The sequence below is a fragment of the Periplaneta americana genome, chromosome 15 (genome assembly GCF_040183065.1).
Source record: "Periplaneta americana isolate PAMFEO1 chromosome 15, P.americana_PAMFEO1_priV1, whole genome shotgun sequence".
Lineage (NCBI taxonomy): Eukaryota > Metazoa > Arthropoda > Insecta > Blattodea > Blattidae > Periplaneta > Periplaneta americana.
The window spans coordinates 58539391-58556240 of NC_091131.1; the positions used below are offsets into that span (position 1 = coordinate 58539391).

The 16850-nt window shown below is 36.6% G+C and overlaps 1 protein-coding gene across 11 annotated transcripts in view; it reads left to right on the forward strand.

Annotated features, from left to right (window-relative positions):
- bru3 (bruno 3) overlaps positions 1–16850 on the forward strand; it is a 197856-nt gene that overhangs the window by 70814 nt on the left and 110192 nt on the right. For 9 of the 11 annotated variants that reach the window (XR_011336142.1, XM_069847323.1, XM_069847322.1 and 6 more), the window contains one exon: positions 5463–5591. Coding sequence is in view for 10 of the 11 variants with exons in the window: in XM_069847323.1 (XP_069703424.1) it covers positions 5463–5591 (129 nt within the window). In the remaining variant the exon portion in view is untranslated. The remainder of the gene's footprint in view (positions 1–5462; positions 5592–16850) is intronic. The other 2 variants (XM_069847321.1, XM_069847329.1) reach the window with 1 other exon arrangement.

The following is a 16850-nucleotide window of genomic DNA, read 5'->3' on the forward strand; positions in this document are numbered from 1 at the left end:
CCTCTTCTCGCCAAATATCATCTCGCTATCACCAATTCTTTCGACGCTAAATAACCTTGTAGTTGATACAGCGTCGTTAAATAACCAAGTAAAATAAAATAGTCCCACCGGGATTCGAACCTAGTTTACCAGCATGGAAATCTGACGCATTAAAAATTTGATTAACGATAAGTCACATCATATCCTTAACGATAAAAAGAACAATAAAATACGAAACAATTGAACAAAGACTTATTCGAACAATTACTGAGATTCTGTGAGTCCTCTGTAACGTTCAGTAAAACAGCAAGTATCATTACCGACTAATGTTACTATCAGGGCATAAGACAGGTTTTACCTGTACAGTTACGTACAAGACGTCGAAAGAATCAAACGTATATCAGCACTGTTATGCTAAAAAATGTGGATGAGCGATTGTTTTATTGAACTAATTTTACCATTTCATAAATTTTGTGCAGTTGACAGGAGTGTACGTAGCGATGAGAAGCTTAGAAGTCACTGTCAGGATTTCGAATCCATCGTCAGGCAGGGATGACTGTACGTTGTAAGTACGGTGTCCTTAGTTAACTTAGGTGGCAGTCCGGTGTCATGTTGATCCAGTACTACATAAATTACACCCTAACAGCTTAAGTAAAACATCCACAATATTGACTTAAAATAAATCCTCCCAGAGATATGAAAGGAAATTAGTTTCTAAGCAGAGTTAGGCCCTATCCTCTCCAAAATTTAATTTCGATGAGATTTAAAAGAGCCAACACGATCATAAATATTTTTAACCTAATTTATATTTTAATTGCAATAATTTATTCCTAATTTCAAATTAGGAATTGAAAAACTCGGTGGATTATCAGCTTTTTTCGTATTCATAAACCAGTGTTAGCGATAGGATATGATTTGAATTCTGTACTAGTAACCAGTGGATAGCCGGGGCTAGCTTAGTACGCTCGTAGCGCGTGCTGCGAAATGTCTATGAATACGGCCCATAGTTGCTTTATCCATTTAGTCCATTACTTAAGATTTTCTATCATAATCATCATCCAATACATATATTGAACACAGTGGTCTGTTGCGGCCTAAATTGACTCATTCCGTCTTCTCTCTCTCTCTAGGCGTCGTTTTCCTCTACTTCTATCAAAATTTCTTCCGGTCATCTGAACTGTGACTCTAACTGTAAACCTTATTAACATAATTATAATTATTTTTCTTAAAGAATTTGGCATTTTTGTGAAGATTAGATGTTCACAGGTAGTGGGACTCTGTAATCATATCGTCACCGTGGCGTAAGACCATTGCTTAAAATTATATAGCCTCCCGAGTCCTGAGACAGTTTTTGTTTTATTTGTACAATTCAATGCAATTCTACACTTCAAAAATATCACTGGAATTAGAAAAAAAAATCTGAAAAAATCCTTGAGTTTACAGTCAGGGCACAAATGCAAGTATATTATATTATGCTCCGGGTCTATGCACATACATCTTATATCATAATTTTTTACTCTTAAAATATAACGCTTATTTTGTACTTAATTCGAAAGCATGTCTTACGGTGTCTTGGCGTAGAGTTGCTTGTCGTCATTTTCGTTTGCAAATAGTTGAAACTGAAACACGCCTTGCAGTGATTGAATCGATCTTCTTGTACTTCCTGTAAGTCCCAAGAAATGGCAGGAGCTTGACAAGCACAGAAAAGAAATTATCGATAACGATTCCGCCTAGTGGCAAATTTGAAACTAAATGCATGTATGAAGTATAGTATACTACACTCAAGGACCCAGAAGGCTCTGACAAACAACATAAGAGAGACACACGCACACGATTCCTGTAAGAGGGAGATAAATTTTCTTTTCTCGCAGGGAACAGAAGCTGAGTAGTTAGAAACACTATTCTTTTGGAAGGTTGGAAAGAAAATATATGTTTGCTTTTCTTTTATTTAGGGGAGATTTTGGATAATTTTTTGCATATCACATTTCACTATTAAGAAACATTAGTACATACGAAAAAGTGATGTTTCATGTAGTTCCTTGCCGAAGTCGGGCGACTGCCTCGTCCATTTTCAATAATTGCGCCTGAGTATGCATATTGTCAGGGTGTCGAACTTCAACGTTAAAAATCCAAGGGTAATTTGAGGAGGCGGCGGACGATGTTGGGGAAGGTTTTCTCGAGACACTGTCATTTTCCGGGACATTATTTCACAATTTCTCCATTTATAAATGAAAGTTCTCCATTTATAAATGAAATAGAGGTACAAAGCCAACCTGCTTAATTGAAAAATGATACAAATTAAAATAATTGTAGATGAAAAATTATCTCATCAGTTTGGGGTTAATATGCTCACATCTTTCTAATTAATTTTCTTTAATTTTATACAAACTGATACTGTTTCCTATTCCACATGTTAGTAATTCCAAGCTCTAAATTTGTGAAATAAAATAATGTTGCCAGAACCTCCTTATAAAAAACTGTAAATTTTACAAGGCCTTCAAAAGCCTTCCGAAACTTGGCTGATAGCCTATTATGTCATGCTTACAGTAATTTTCGATATCATACCTTTTGTAAATGAGCTTATTAAAATCCGACATTATAAATTCCATAAACCTAACCCGAAAATTTTAGTTCATTCTAGAACAACCTGCCAACGTAGATAGGCGAATGATTGCTATCATATCCGGAGTACCTAGGTTCAATATCACATAAGACGGTGGATTTAAATGAGCGATAAAAATTATTAGATCGATTTTCACGAAAGCCTAGAATTAAATATCGTAGGTTTACGGCGAGTACAAGTGTCCTGTGATATGAGAACATGTGAGGACATAATTACCAGCTAGCTATTTTTTGCTCGTAAAACTCCCTGTTAAAGGAACAGAGGTCACTATGGGTTCAAATCTCGTTTGAGATTGTATGTGTATATGCAGTAGAGCAGTAGCCAATTGTTTCATTGCATCCTATACTAAATAATAGGCTTGTCCTCGAAATTTGAGAGAGGGAAATTTCGATAATTATTGAAAAATTTGATGTGACCCAATATCACAAAGAAAACTGTTTTTAAGAGAGTCTCAGTGGTTTTTTTTTAACTTTTTATTTTCACTATAAAGTCATGATAGTTTTTTTCTGCATATATTTCTACAAGGCAGATAGAAATAGATTACACTGAAATGAAGGAATTACGATACAGAGGACGATTCAGAAAATTGTGCTGGTACTTAGGAAGCATATTTATCAGATAATTTTGGTAAATGACTTTATGAGGGCATGTGTCTCGAGTCCGTAGAGGTATGCGGTAATCTCTGATTTTGAAAAGTAGTCTACATCATTTTCAAACAGATTCGTCTGCTTTTATTTATAAGACAGAGATCAGACGCATCGAAGCAACATTCAATTCACATTATATATAGAGTAAAGGTTGGTAATATTGTGATATGAGTAATATTGTGATAGTTCTCTTTGAGAATTTATTACAATTTTACTGAGCGAGAGGAAGATCGGTTTTTTGCGTCAACGTATTAAGGGAATGTTCGTGGACAAGTTTATGCACAACCACCAGAACAATGACAAACAAATTGTTCAGAAAATTAAGAAAATATGAGCAATTAAAGTTATTTTGAAAATTCCTATATTTAGCACAACTAGCTTTTATTTTCTTAAGATTGATTATATTTATCGCTGCAATTATTGAGAATGCGGCTCTTGTTTATATGAGCTTCTTCGCTCAAAATGCCCTCACGAATAAGCTCCTTGAGTACAGGTATGACCTGACTCAACCTGTACTTATATATAGTGTAAAATCAGACAGATATTTTATCATTTAAAGGTGGCCCTAAGTACATAATTCGAGTTCAAAAATCGACCAAATCAATTGCCCGTTCTTTCTTAGAAACCACATAAAAATAATTCATAATTATATCCAAACATAATCATTGTAGCTCAGATAGCAGGGCGCTGGCTTACGACGAACCCAAGTTTACATGTCAAAGATGACGGAGTTGTAGATCTATTTGCGGTGGACACAGTCAAGGCTGTGAACGTTTTTCTCGTGGTTCTCCACCAACACTCTCCATAATCACCTTTTCATTATCATTTCCGTGTCGAAAAATTAGGCCACCACTTGTGTTTGCGTGACGCCGAATCGATCATGCTGCATATTGGAAGTTTTTCAGTAAAATCGAGAAGCAGCTTATTCCGTCACGTGTGCGCAAAACCTACTTGCGCTTAAGTGCTTAGGGATGATTCATATCCCGCACTACAATCATTTTATACCTCTATTTCCAAGCAGAAAAGAAACTAAATAATTTTCTGCACCGTTGAAGTATACTGGCTCCGCAGAGGCTGACTTATGTTCTTGAAACAAATAGAAATCCTCCAAAAATAGTCCACAACCTTTCAAATCCCTTTCTATTTATTAATTCTTCATAATTTCCTTTTCTGAACTAGGTATATGCAGTCATTGCTACACAAAACAATAAGTAAGACGAATATAACATGTGGGAATTGTTCAGATAGCACTTATTCTGATGCATAATATTGTTTTATACAGCGTGTACCGTTATTGTGTACTTAACATTTGAATCGTGTTACACATCTTTAAGCAAACAAAAACGTCACATGAACTAATTGTCTAAACGGCTTAGTTACAGAGTTTCTCACAATGAAAGACGACGAGAATTCTAATAGGGAATGTACTGGCATGAGTCTTATTTTGGAGAGGCACGATGAATTCATGTGCTGGTACCGTCTACGAGTATAAGCTGCACATTTTCTCAAACATTTGGTACATGAAATTTCCAGGACGATGGATTGAGAGGAATAGACCTGTTCCGTGGCCGGCAAGATCACCCAGGGTCTCACACCTAGTGATTTTTTATCTACAGGAGGTGTTGTATGCTGAAAGACATACTACTCCAGACCACTTGCCGCAGTCAATTGTGGAAAAATGCTGGGTTTCGGAACTCTCTTCTTCCAAAATCAAAACGTTCATGGCAGAGATCGACACGCCTATACTGCAATTGTAATTATGGACATTTCGAACACTTTCTACAATACAACTAACTGCATCAATAAACATTTACGTGGTTGGGAACAATATTTATCATTGATACTTTCTCTCTGTCATATCTCTATATCTAAGCAGTATAAGCAATTAGTTCATGTGATATTTTTGTTTGTTTCCTAATGTATAACACGATGCACGTTTTTGAGGTACACAATAGCGGGGAATTCTCTATATAAGTATATAATAATTTGTTCAGGTAATTGATGCAATACAGACGTTGCAGTTTTAATTTCTTCCAGTTCCTAACGCTCATCTCGACAGGCTTGCGAACACACAGGCTCCCGTGGGTGAAGTACATAAAATTCTGGGACAATTGGCAAGGCTCTGTCACGAAATCTTAACCGCAGAGGAATCATTCGGGCATGTGTTGTGTACTAACGCAAGGCATTTCTCTGTGTGTTTTGGCTGGACCCAGAAGACAGAAAGCTGTTTGTGGGAATGCTGAGCAAGCAGCAGACAGAAGAGGATGTGCGTCAGTTGTTTGCGCCCTTTGGAACTATAGAAGAGTGCACGATCCTGAGAGGACCCGACGGTACCAGCAAAGGTAAGTCCTGCCCGCTCGATCGCATCTTTAGTAAGTCTGCCAGCGGGCTCCAGCTGAAAGCAGTGCCTTGCATGCGGCGATGCAGAAGTGCGGCGGGGGTTCCTCCAACTGGCCCTACATTTTACAAGTCATTAGTTAATAAATATGGCTTTGGGAACATTTGGGATACATTGCATCATTCGAGCTTTTAGGACTACTTTCTCACTACACTATTACGCAGCAATTAAAATAATCACTGTATAAGCAAATGATTTTCCATTTAATCACAATCTTAAGCACCGTTTCTGTTGCAAAGTCACTAATTTTCCTCTGCCTTACCTAAATCTTATCCCAGAAATAGACAGCATGCAATAATAATAAATTATATATAGGCCTACTTTCAATTTCAATCCAACTATGAACCATAACATCGGCTTAGAGTGTAGACCTGCTAACTGCCAAAAAGAAAATGTTACAAGGAAAGCAAAAAACTAAGTTTCAGAGTTAATTTAAACTTACTTTTTTGCTTACCTTTTAAAATTTTATTTTTGGCGGTTAGCAGGTTTACACTCTAAGCCGACGAAAATGTATTGATGTGGATGGCAGTTGACACTTCAAAAACATTGTCTACATACATACATACATACAGATACATACATACATTACATTACATTACATTACATACATACAAGCCACCGGCGTGGCTCAGTCGGTTAAGGTGCTTGCCTGCCGGTCTGAAGTTGCGGATTTTTCCGAGGTTTTCTCCAACCGTAAGGTGAATGCCAGGTAATCCATGGCGAATCCTCGGCCTCATCTCGCCAAATACCATCTCGCTATCACCAATCTCATCGACGCTAAATAACCTAGTAGTTGATACAGCGTCGTTAAATAACCAACTAAAAAAGAAAAACATACATATATACACACATACACACACACCACACCACACCACACCACACACAGTTACAAACACACATACACAAGATTTATTTTTGCGAGCACATATTCCACTTCTTTATTTAATTTTCTAATGTCTAGGATTATGTTGCGAGATATACCGCGTATATCATTTCATGTAGTCTATCTCTTTGTGTTATATTAACAAGAAAATTCATGAAGAAATTTGTTACAGTATATTTGGAGTCAATTGGAAATTTGAACGTCCGTCATATAATTACCCGTTAATTATTGTATTCAGTTAAATTATTTTATTTCATTGTGTATAATTTCCGGATTATGATGACCAGAATGTTGTACGAAATGGAAATATAAAAATTGGAAATTTATCCTTTGAAGAGGAGGAAAAATTGAAATGTCTTGGAGTAACAGTAACAAATATAAGAGATAATCGGGAGGAAATTAAACGCATAATAATTATGGCAAAATGCCTGTTATTATTCGGTTGAGAAGCTTTTGTCATCCAGTCTGCCCTCAAAAAACCTGAAAGTTAGCATTTATAATATAGTTATATTACCGGCTGTTCTGTATGGTTATGAAAGTCGGACTCTCACTTTGAGAAAGAAACAGAGGTTAATGGTGCTCAAGAATAAGATGCTTAGGGAAAATATTTGGTGCTAGGAGGGATGAAGTTACAGGAAAATGGAGAAAGTTACACAACACAGAACTGCACGCATTGTATTCTTCAACTGATATGATTAGGAATATTAAACCAGCACGTTTGGGCATGTAGCACGTATGGGTGAGTCCAGAAATGGATATGGAGTATTAGTTGGGAGGCCGAAGGGAAAGACCTTTGGGGAGGCCGAGACGTAGATGGGAGGATAACATTAAAATGGATTTGAGAAAGATGGGATATGATTGTAGAAACTGGATTAATCAGGATAGGGATCGATGGCGGGCTTATGTGAGGAGGCAATGAACCTCCGAGTTCCTTAAAAGCCATAAGTAAGTAATAATTTCCGGATGAATTAATTAGTAGGTAATTACTATGAATTAAATTGTGAAAAATAGTTTATGGGAGATCTCAGCGCGTTGAAGGGCAGACAGATAGGCGACGTAATATTTTTATGGATGTGAAGGAAACAGAAACCGTGTATTTCCCTGAAATATCCGAAATCTAAATGTTTCCAATATTGCACTGTTTTGGCTGCAGGCCTATGCTTAGAATGATACAGCAAATCAGGAGGATAATTAGGTTTTATTATCAAATTGTAATTTCATGCTCATTTTACCCGATTATCGTCACGGCTTCAGTAGGCTAATATTCGCTGCATTTTATGCGCATCATTATTTTGTACCATGTTAAAAATCTCTGACGTTTGCGACAACTGTATGTAGGCTATTGTTATGGTTACATGCGCCATAAGAAGTTCGCCTTAGAAACTCCACAGAGGTGATCTCCTGAGACATTGATACAATACAGAAATTTCTCAGTGTTTGCTATGTCAGTAATAAGAATCATCACCATCATCATCATTAGGAGAAATGACACAAAGATTAGATGACTCTGTATTTTGGCTGCTGATGTTGATGATGAATAATAATAATAATAATAGTAATAGCAATAATAATAATAATAATGATTTATTTAACCTGGCAGAGTTAAGGCCGTACGGCCTTCTCTAACACTCAACCAGGAGTAAAACTGCGTTACAAAAAACACTACAAATTTACAAAGTACACTACAATTTTACACACAAAACTGAATAAGATAATATTAATAAAATGTAAACAACAAGTAGGCCTAAGTATAAATCAGACATAATATATAACATACAGAAAGAAAGGAGAAAGCATTTACTCTTCTGTGAAGGATATCATCATCTTTGCCATTTATATAATAGAATTGAAAATCTAATTATCAACTTTTCCTGTACTTAGTTTGCTAGCTTATCTCTATACCTAATTTTCTACAAGAGAATTATCTCAGTAATCTTCAATTTCCTTCAATTATTCATTCATGCATTAACCTATAGTCTAGTTCCGAAGGTAACTTGTTTCCAGGCCCTCTCATTTCATGATCAGTAAGTTTTGGATAAGTAGCTGTATCAAGATAGGCTGTATAGATGTATAGGATAGGTACCTGACTTGCTTCAGACTAAGTAAATACTACCCCCTTCCACTAGCTAAAACTTTATCTGCTGGGAAGAGCGCTCCTAGCTAAAACATCAGTGAATGGACGGTACAGTCGATAGAAACTGAATATACGTCGTCACTACTGTAGGCTGGGGGACACGCAACAACTAGTTAATGTTTGCAAACAAAACGCACGGACCATGGATGCCTATCCTGATACAGATACTTTATCCGAACCTTACCCTCTGCGGTGGCTGAGTGGTCAGACCTCCAGCCTGTCACGCAGGCGGCTCGGGTTCGAATCCCGATCAGGTTTGGAATTTTTAATTGAAAAATCCATAGTGACACTTGTGGCGGACAAGATCACAGTTGAGGTTCTTCTCGGGGTTTTCCCGTTTTTCCTCATTTTAGGCATCTACATCATTCCTTCACATTTCTCCATTTCGTCATCATGTCATAGCATTCCCCGATCGTCGGCTGGAGACGTACGGAGGGGACTGGCCTAGGGACGTTGGGTTGCCTGCTCGAAACCTGAGTACGCAGCGAACTTTAGTGTAATGAACCGGTGTGGGCATGGATAAATATATAATAGGATGCGAAACTTACTGAGTTTCCCATAACACGTGCTAGAGGCGCTAATGTAGAAATTGATCTTGCTGCCACCTTTTGGGCGGTGGAGAACTTATTACATCTAGCAGAGCACCAAGTAGCGAAAATAGAAACTAATCACTCCATGCATTTAGCAGCGCACTTGGTGACGAAAATGTTAAACTATGCAGAAAGTATTCCTTCCCTCCCTCCCTCCCTATTCTCGAACTAACCCAATTTAAAATAAAACATTTACATTTTTATTCCTCACAGCATCTTGCACTGAAAATTCTTATCGCAGCCAACAGGAAGATAAAAGACATGATCTATTTTACACTACCAAATTAAAATATAACCAGACAGAGACAGAAAATAAAACAAAAGGGTTAGATAATTGGGACTGTATTCTTTGGGTATTTAGTGTACAGCGCAATGGAAAAGTCTGCAAAAACTATTTAGATAGTTAAATTTATTATATTACTATTACTTTACAATACATTCAACAACACTATTTGTACAACCTCCATAAACATCACTGTTTAACATACACTGCTTATACACACACTTAGTATCACTTTACGTCCACTTATTAGCAAGTTTCTGGCTGCCATCTTGTCTTCTCAAGCAACATCTCGAACCTCTAACGAACGGATAAATAGAGAAGCCAACACGTAGTTCTAATGTTCACCACCTAGGATGTCGGGCGCTGGTCTTATTTGACTTCCTGACGTCAGATGGTGCTGACAGCAGTTTCGCATCCTATTATACAGGGCATATCAAAAGTCCGGTAACACTTTCAATATTTTATTACACAAAAACTACTAATGATAGCACTTTCAAACACACGTCAGTTAAAATCAAACTCTCAAGATTCGTTTTACACCTTACAGAGATTCAATGTGTGAACCACGAGTGACTCGGCAGATGTCCAAACGATAATCAAACTCTTCCCATACCCTTTTCAACATATCCTCTGTGACCGTGGCGGCAGCTTCTCGAATTCTGGTTTTCAGTTCCTCTAAATCACGTGGCAAAGGCGGTACAAACACACGGTCCTTTAGCTACCACCATAGAAAAAAGTCACATGCAGTCATATCGGGTGACCTTGGTGGCCATATCATGAAACATCTGTCCCTTACTCCAGCTCTTCCTATCCAACGATCAAACATCTCCGTAATCAGGTAAGCACGGACTGTATTGTGGAAATGTGGCGGAGCCCCATCTTGCTGAAAGATGAAATCGTCATCGAGATCTTGTCTAAGTTGAGGCACCAACCATTGCTCCAACATGTCCAGATATGAATGTCCAGTCACAGTAGCCTCAATGAAGAATAAAGGTCCGTACAGTTTTCGTTGTGACAACGCGCAGAAAACATTCACCTTTGGTGAATCACGCTCATGCTCAATGATTCTGTGAGGTTTCTGTGTACCCCAAACACGACAGTTGTGCTTGTTAATTTTCCCACTCGTATGGAATGTCGCTTCGTCGCTGAAAATTAAGCAGCTGTATAACTTTGAGAGTTTGACTTTAAACTGACGTGTGTTTGAAAGTGCTATCATTAGTAGTTTTTGTGTAATAAAATATTGAAAGTGTTACCGGACTTTTGATATGTCCTGTATATTTATCCATGGTGTGGGTTTGGGAATGCGCCTAGCGCAATAGATCGTAACAGATCGTAGTGCTGGGTCATAGTGTCCCCCTCCGTAAATTCCATTCCATTATTCGAATCTTAATGGCCAGACAGGCTACCGTTACTCCACAGCGGTGGACTGAATAGGATACTGGACGACACAACTTCCAGACTGTTGCAAGATCCTTTCAGGCTCTTTCCAAAGCAGGTATTATGATGTCCGGAGCGTGTTCCTAACCATTCGCTTCCTTGTAGAACGCTTCACTTGTGGCACATGTACTGTACGTTTATTGTTGGAGGAAGGAGTCCAAATTACTGCACTTAGGCGGTGCATGTGGCAGCTTGCGTTGCTCGCTAACTTGGAGCGTTCTTCCCTCCTTCCTCCACTCCCCCGCTAGCACGATTTAAAAGGAAATTAATTACTATTTACCCTTCGGCGCCAAGCGGAGAAAGGTAGAAATAAAAATAATTAAATTCCGCTTTGAAGTGGAGTACTTAATCGGATTCTGATTCCGTTCAGCACATGCCCTGCCCACTCCTCTTTCATTAATTTCAGTCGAGCCGCTCCTCTGACCTGACGGACGCGGTTTTCATACTCGGTACTTCTCCTTCTTATTCCCAGAATTCTTTACATTTCTCTTATTATATCGTACCCATCTTACTTATTCAGAGTCATCGTTCCTTTATTTTCTTCTCTTCTTTCGTTTCCTTCTCTTTTGAGCTTTGCCCATTTCAATAACGTTATCTTCACTTCTCATTCCTTTTCTACCAGCCAACTTCTCTTTCGACTCCACATCCTCTTTCTTTCGCTTCTTCGCAGTCTCACCATCGCAACAAATGTCACTAAGTCTATTATTACATTAGACTGTCGATTATCCGCGGTAATTAGCCGTAGAAAAAGCGCGGATAATCCGAAATTGAAGCGATATGGATTTTGAAGAATAAATATCTATCTATCTATCTATCTATCTATCTATCTATCTATCTATCTATCTATCTATCTACCTATTTATTTATGTATTTATTTATTTTCCTAATAATTATAACATACAATATAATATAAACAGATAAAACTTTAGCTCGCCCCTGAAAGAGTAGAACTCGTGCTCATTGGCGGATTCCTGAATTTAAATTAACAAGTATATAATGCAATTTGTCTTATGTCTACTACGCAATAAGAATATATAAATTTAAATTTACAATTTTTCAGTTTTTATAAAATCCATACACAACTGTTTAAATTATCGACCTGGTTGGCGAGTTGGTATAGCGCTGGCCTTCTATGCCCAAGGTTGCGGGTTCGATCCCGAGCCAGGTCGACGGCATTTAAGTGTGCTTAAATGCGACAGGCTCATGTCAGTAGATTTACTGGCATGTAAAAGAACTCCTGCGGGACAAAATTCCGGCACATCCGGCGACGCTGATATAACCTCTGCAGTTGCGAACGTCGTTAAATAAAAAAAAACAAACTGTTTAAATTTAATACTAGAACTATTAGATCGACAAGATTAGGATATTTAAGTTAAATATAAATTTGTTATATATTCTTGGGTCTAAATTACTACTATGATTAAATACCGTAGCAGTGTTGCATTTTGGTTCAAACAATCTTATAGATATATGAATTACTTAATCAGATACAAATATATTAAGGGCTTACGGTATAGCGTACATCGATTGTTAGGATAAAAATCCACATGTTTTTCTTAATATGTTTCAAATTTTGGTGACAATTCTTGGGAATGAACTAAGCAATTTATATAATTCAGAGTTAAAAATCGAATTTAGGTGCCGAAATAATTTTTTTTTTATTAATAACATTTTGGACCGACCTAACTCCATTAGAAATTGATCCCCTACATATGTAGAACATTACATACTAAAATGATTTATCTTGGACCATTCAAAATATTTTACATTATAATTCAATTTACATTATAATTCAATTTAATTTTATTTATTTATTTATTTATTTATTTATTTATTTATTTATTTATTTATTTATTTATTTATTTATTTATTTATTTATTTATTTATTTATTTATTTATTTATTTAATCTGTCAGAGCTAATAAGCACTTTAGAAAAAAAATATATGTATATTCGTATATTTTTGGGAAAAAATAATTATAATCGGTTTAAAATAATAATTTTAGTTTTCAACATAGTCATATATGTTTAAGCTTTAATTTGGTACCTCAATGAAGTCTTTTGCCCAATTGGAAATCTACTTTCTGTCCGTCGGAAGGACAACAAATGTCGAAAAAGTGAAATAGGAAAAGAAAACACACACTGAAGGTGATGTAAGGCAGCGGTCGTCAGAACACTGCACTCTCGAGCTAGCGTCTCTTACCCGCAAGTCTCTTACAGCACCAGCGTGCATTTGTGGCTGCTGGCGGGTATGCTTCTTCCTGCACGAGGGTGCATGTTGCCATGCACTGTTTACCCGTAACCCATTTCAGCGAGTGCTGATGACCATTGATGTAAGGTTTATAAAGTACAGTGCGCTTATATTATAAATGCCAAAATAATTATGAAATTATTGAGATAATGGATACAAGCGTTATATTTTCTTTAAACTAGTAGAAATGAGCTTCCAGATGAGACAAAAACTTTATTTACCAAAATTTATAAGAAATCTGACCTTTCTAGAGACTATGTAAAAAATTAATTTAGTTTGATTTATATGAGCCATTCAGAGCAGAAGTGGTGTCTATCAAAAATGGGTAATGAGGGTTAAAGGAAACATTCTGTAAAATACAGCGCAAAGTAGCAATTAATATTCAATTTATTTAAACTATTAGTCAGTGGATAGCAAGAAGGACATATTAATTGCTACTTTGCGCTGTATTTTACAGAATTTTTACTTTAAACCTCATTACCCAATTTTGACTTACACCACTTTTGCCCTGAACGGCTCATATAATAAATGCTACACTACTCATTAAGTGTCAAAATTAATAGTATATGTATTGAACTTAATTAAAATACAAAACTACCCACAAACTATGTCCATAAAGAGTAGACGGATTCAAGGTCATTACTAGAGTCAGGATTGATAGGAATTATAAGCTAAAAATGGCATTGCTATATTTAGAGACGCGTTGAGAGAAAGCGTGTTTACAACGTTACGAAGTTTAAATCTTCCAACATCTATATCATAATACTTACTTACTGGCTTTTAAGGAACCCGGAGGTTCATTGCCGCCCTCACATAAGCCCGCCATTGGTCCCTATCCTGAGCAAGATTAATCCAGTCTCTACCATCATATCCTACCTCCCTCAAATCCATTTTAATAATCTTCCCATCTACGTCTCGGCCTCCCTAAAGGTCTTTTTCCCTCCGGCCTCCCAACTAACACTCTATATGCATTTCTAGATTCGCCCATACGTGCTACATGTCCTGCCCATCTCAAACGTCTGGATTTAATATTCCTAATTATGTCAGGTGAAGTATACAATGCGTGCAGCTCTACGTTGTGTAACTTTCTCCATTCTCCTGTAACTTCATCCCTCTTAGCCCCAAATATTTTCCTAAGAACCTTATTCTCAAACACCCTTAATCTCTGTTCCTCTCTCAAAGTGAGAGTCCAAGTTTCAGAACCATAAAGAACAACCGGTAATATAACTGTTTTATAAATTCTAACTTTCAGATTTTTTGACAGAAGACTAGATGACAAAAGCTTCTCAACCGAATGATAACGGGCATTTCCCATATTTATTCTGCGTTTAATTTCCTCCCGAGTGTCATTTAGATTTGTTACTGTTGCTCCAAGATATTTGAATTTTTCCACCTCTTCGAAGGATAAATCTCCAATTTTTATAGTTCCATTTCGTACAATATTCTGGTCACGAGACATAATCATATACTTTGTCTTTTCGGGATTTACTTCCAACCCTATCGCTCTACTTGCTTCAAAAAGAATTTCCGCGTTTTCCCTAATTGTTTGTGGATTTTCTCCTAACATATTCACGTCATCCGCATAGACAAGAAGCTGGTGTAACCCGTTCAATTCCAAACCCTCTGTGTTATCCTGAACTTTCCTAATGATCTATATCATAATACCTAAAGGAAACAAGTAGTCACCTATTGAACCACAAACCGAGCGAGCTACCGTTACAGCGGTTATCAAGAGACGTCGACCTTAAATTTGTTTCGTCTCCTTTAGAGGCTTCTGTAATGGACATAATATGCATTGCTTCCCACACCACGCTTAAATAGGCCTATCCAGAAATATCTGATCTTCTTCGTTTGGATATCTGTGCCTACATAAGTAATGCTCTGAGCGTAGAGGGAATTATAACTATGGACACTGCGCGGCGGTACCTTTGACGTAGCAGTGACTTATTTCGGTGACCTTCAAACCAGTTCTACCGGCATAAGCGTGAGGTTCTGTCTCTTTTCTCTAGAGTTGGCGCTGATATCGCACCAACAATCGACAGCAGAAATACTTTCAGCAGACTTGCCAGCGAATAGGGATTGCTGTTCTACCATTCGCAGCTTCTCGATTACACTGATCCCTAGCTCTTGAACGTGGAATCAAACGCTAACATAGCGCATGCGCATTAAAAAACAGAGACGGGAATTTCATTCAGTGCCCATTCTTATTAATCCCTAATCGCTGGTAATCCCTGATATTTCATTAGCGTGTTTGTATGTGGCAGTAATGCGGAGCGGTCATTTATGTTCCTGAAGGTCTCCTGTCACTAAAGGAGGCTTGAATTTACTGTAGGCGTAGCTATGGGTTTCTGTTAATTTCTTGAATCAGAATGAAAAGTACATTTTAATGAAAAATTAAAGTAACTTACACTTATATTTTAATCGTTGAAGGCTAATAATTTTGAATTTTATTTCTTTAATAATATCCCATCTACAATTTCAGGTACCACACCACGCAGAAAATAAACTTGAATTTAGGAATTCCCTTTAAAATTTAAGCTTGTGTAACTTTCACAATCTATTAGTTAATACAGCGTCGTTAAATAAAAAACTTCCATAACATAGAATCAGCCTAATCTTATTTTATATATACAGGGTAAACCGTAAGTAATGTCATTAATTTCAGGGGATTATTCTTTGAGATATTTCAAACAAAAATGTTTAAAATACAATATTGCTCCTTTTTGCTTCCTTTTCCGAGGTAAAAATTGTTTTATATTAAATATTTCATAGCGTGATTCGGGATAGTCATTGATTTAATTCTCAATATGCTCATTCAATTTAAGAGAACAGTGTATAATAATAATAATAATAATAATAATAATAATAATAATAATAATAATAATAATAATAATAAATACATGCAGACGCTAAATAACCTGAGATGTTGATAAAGCGTCGTAAAATAACCTACTAAAAATAATAATAATAAATACTTGAAAGAATTTTAGTTTTGTCCTTTAAATGTGCAGAAAATTTGATCCGAACAAATATAACTTTTTAAAATTTCTTTTCAGAACGAGAAGTTACATTTGTTCAGATCAAATTTCTGCACATTTAAAGGACAGAACGAAACTTCTTTCAATCATTTATTATCATAATATGCTGCTCTCTTAAACTGACTGAGCATATTTGGAATTAAATCAATGGCTTTTTCAAAAAACACTATGCAATATTTCATATAAAACAATTTTTATTTCGAAAAGGAAGCAAAAACGAGCAAAATTGTATAAAACTTTTTTTGTTTGAAATATCTCAAAGAATAACGTCCTGAAAGTATGGCATTATTTATGGTTCACCCTGTATATGTAATATTTATTTTTATTCGATTGCTTATTTATAGCTATGGATGGTATAAAGAAGTAGTGGATTTCCATAAAATAGTGAATGGGGAAATATTTCGAAGTAACTTTACGACATTATGCTAGCAATAACTGAACAATGAACGAGAGATCTCAAACTCCAAACAAAATAGCCGGTGTCTGGGGTGGAACTCCGCACACTCCTTGTTGGGTTGCGGTCGTTATGGAGGTGCCTGTTGCGTTGCAACCCGCTCACCTGTGTTTTATGAGCGCATTTGTTTTTAT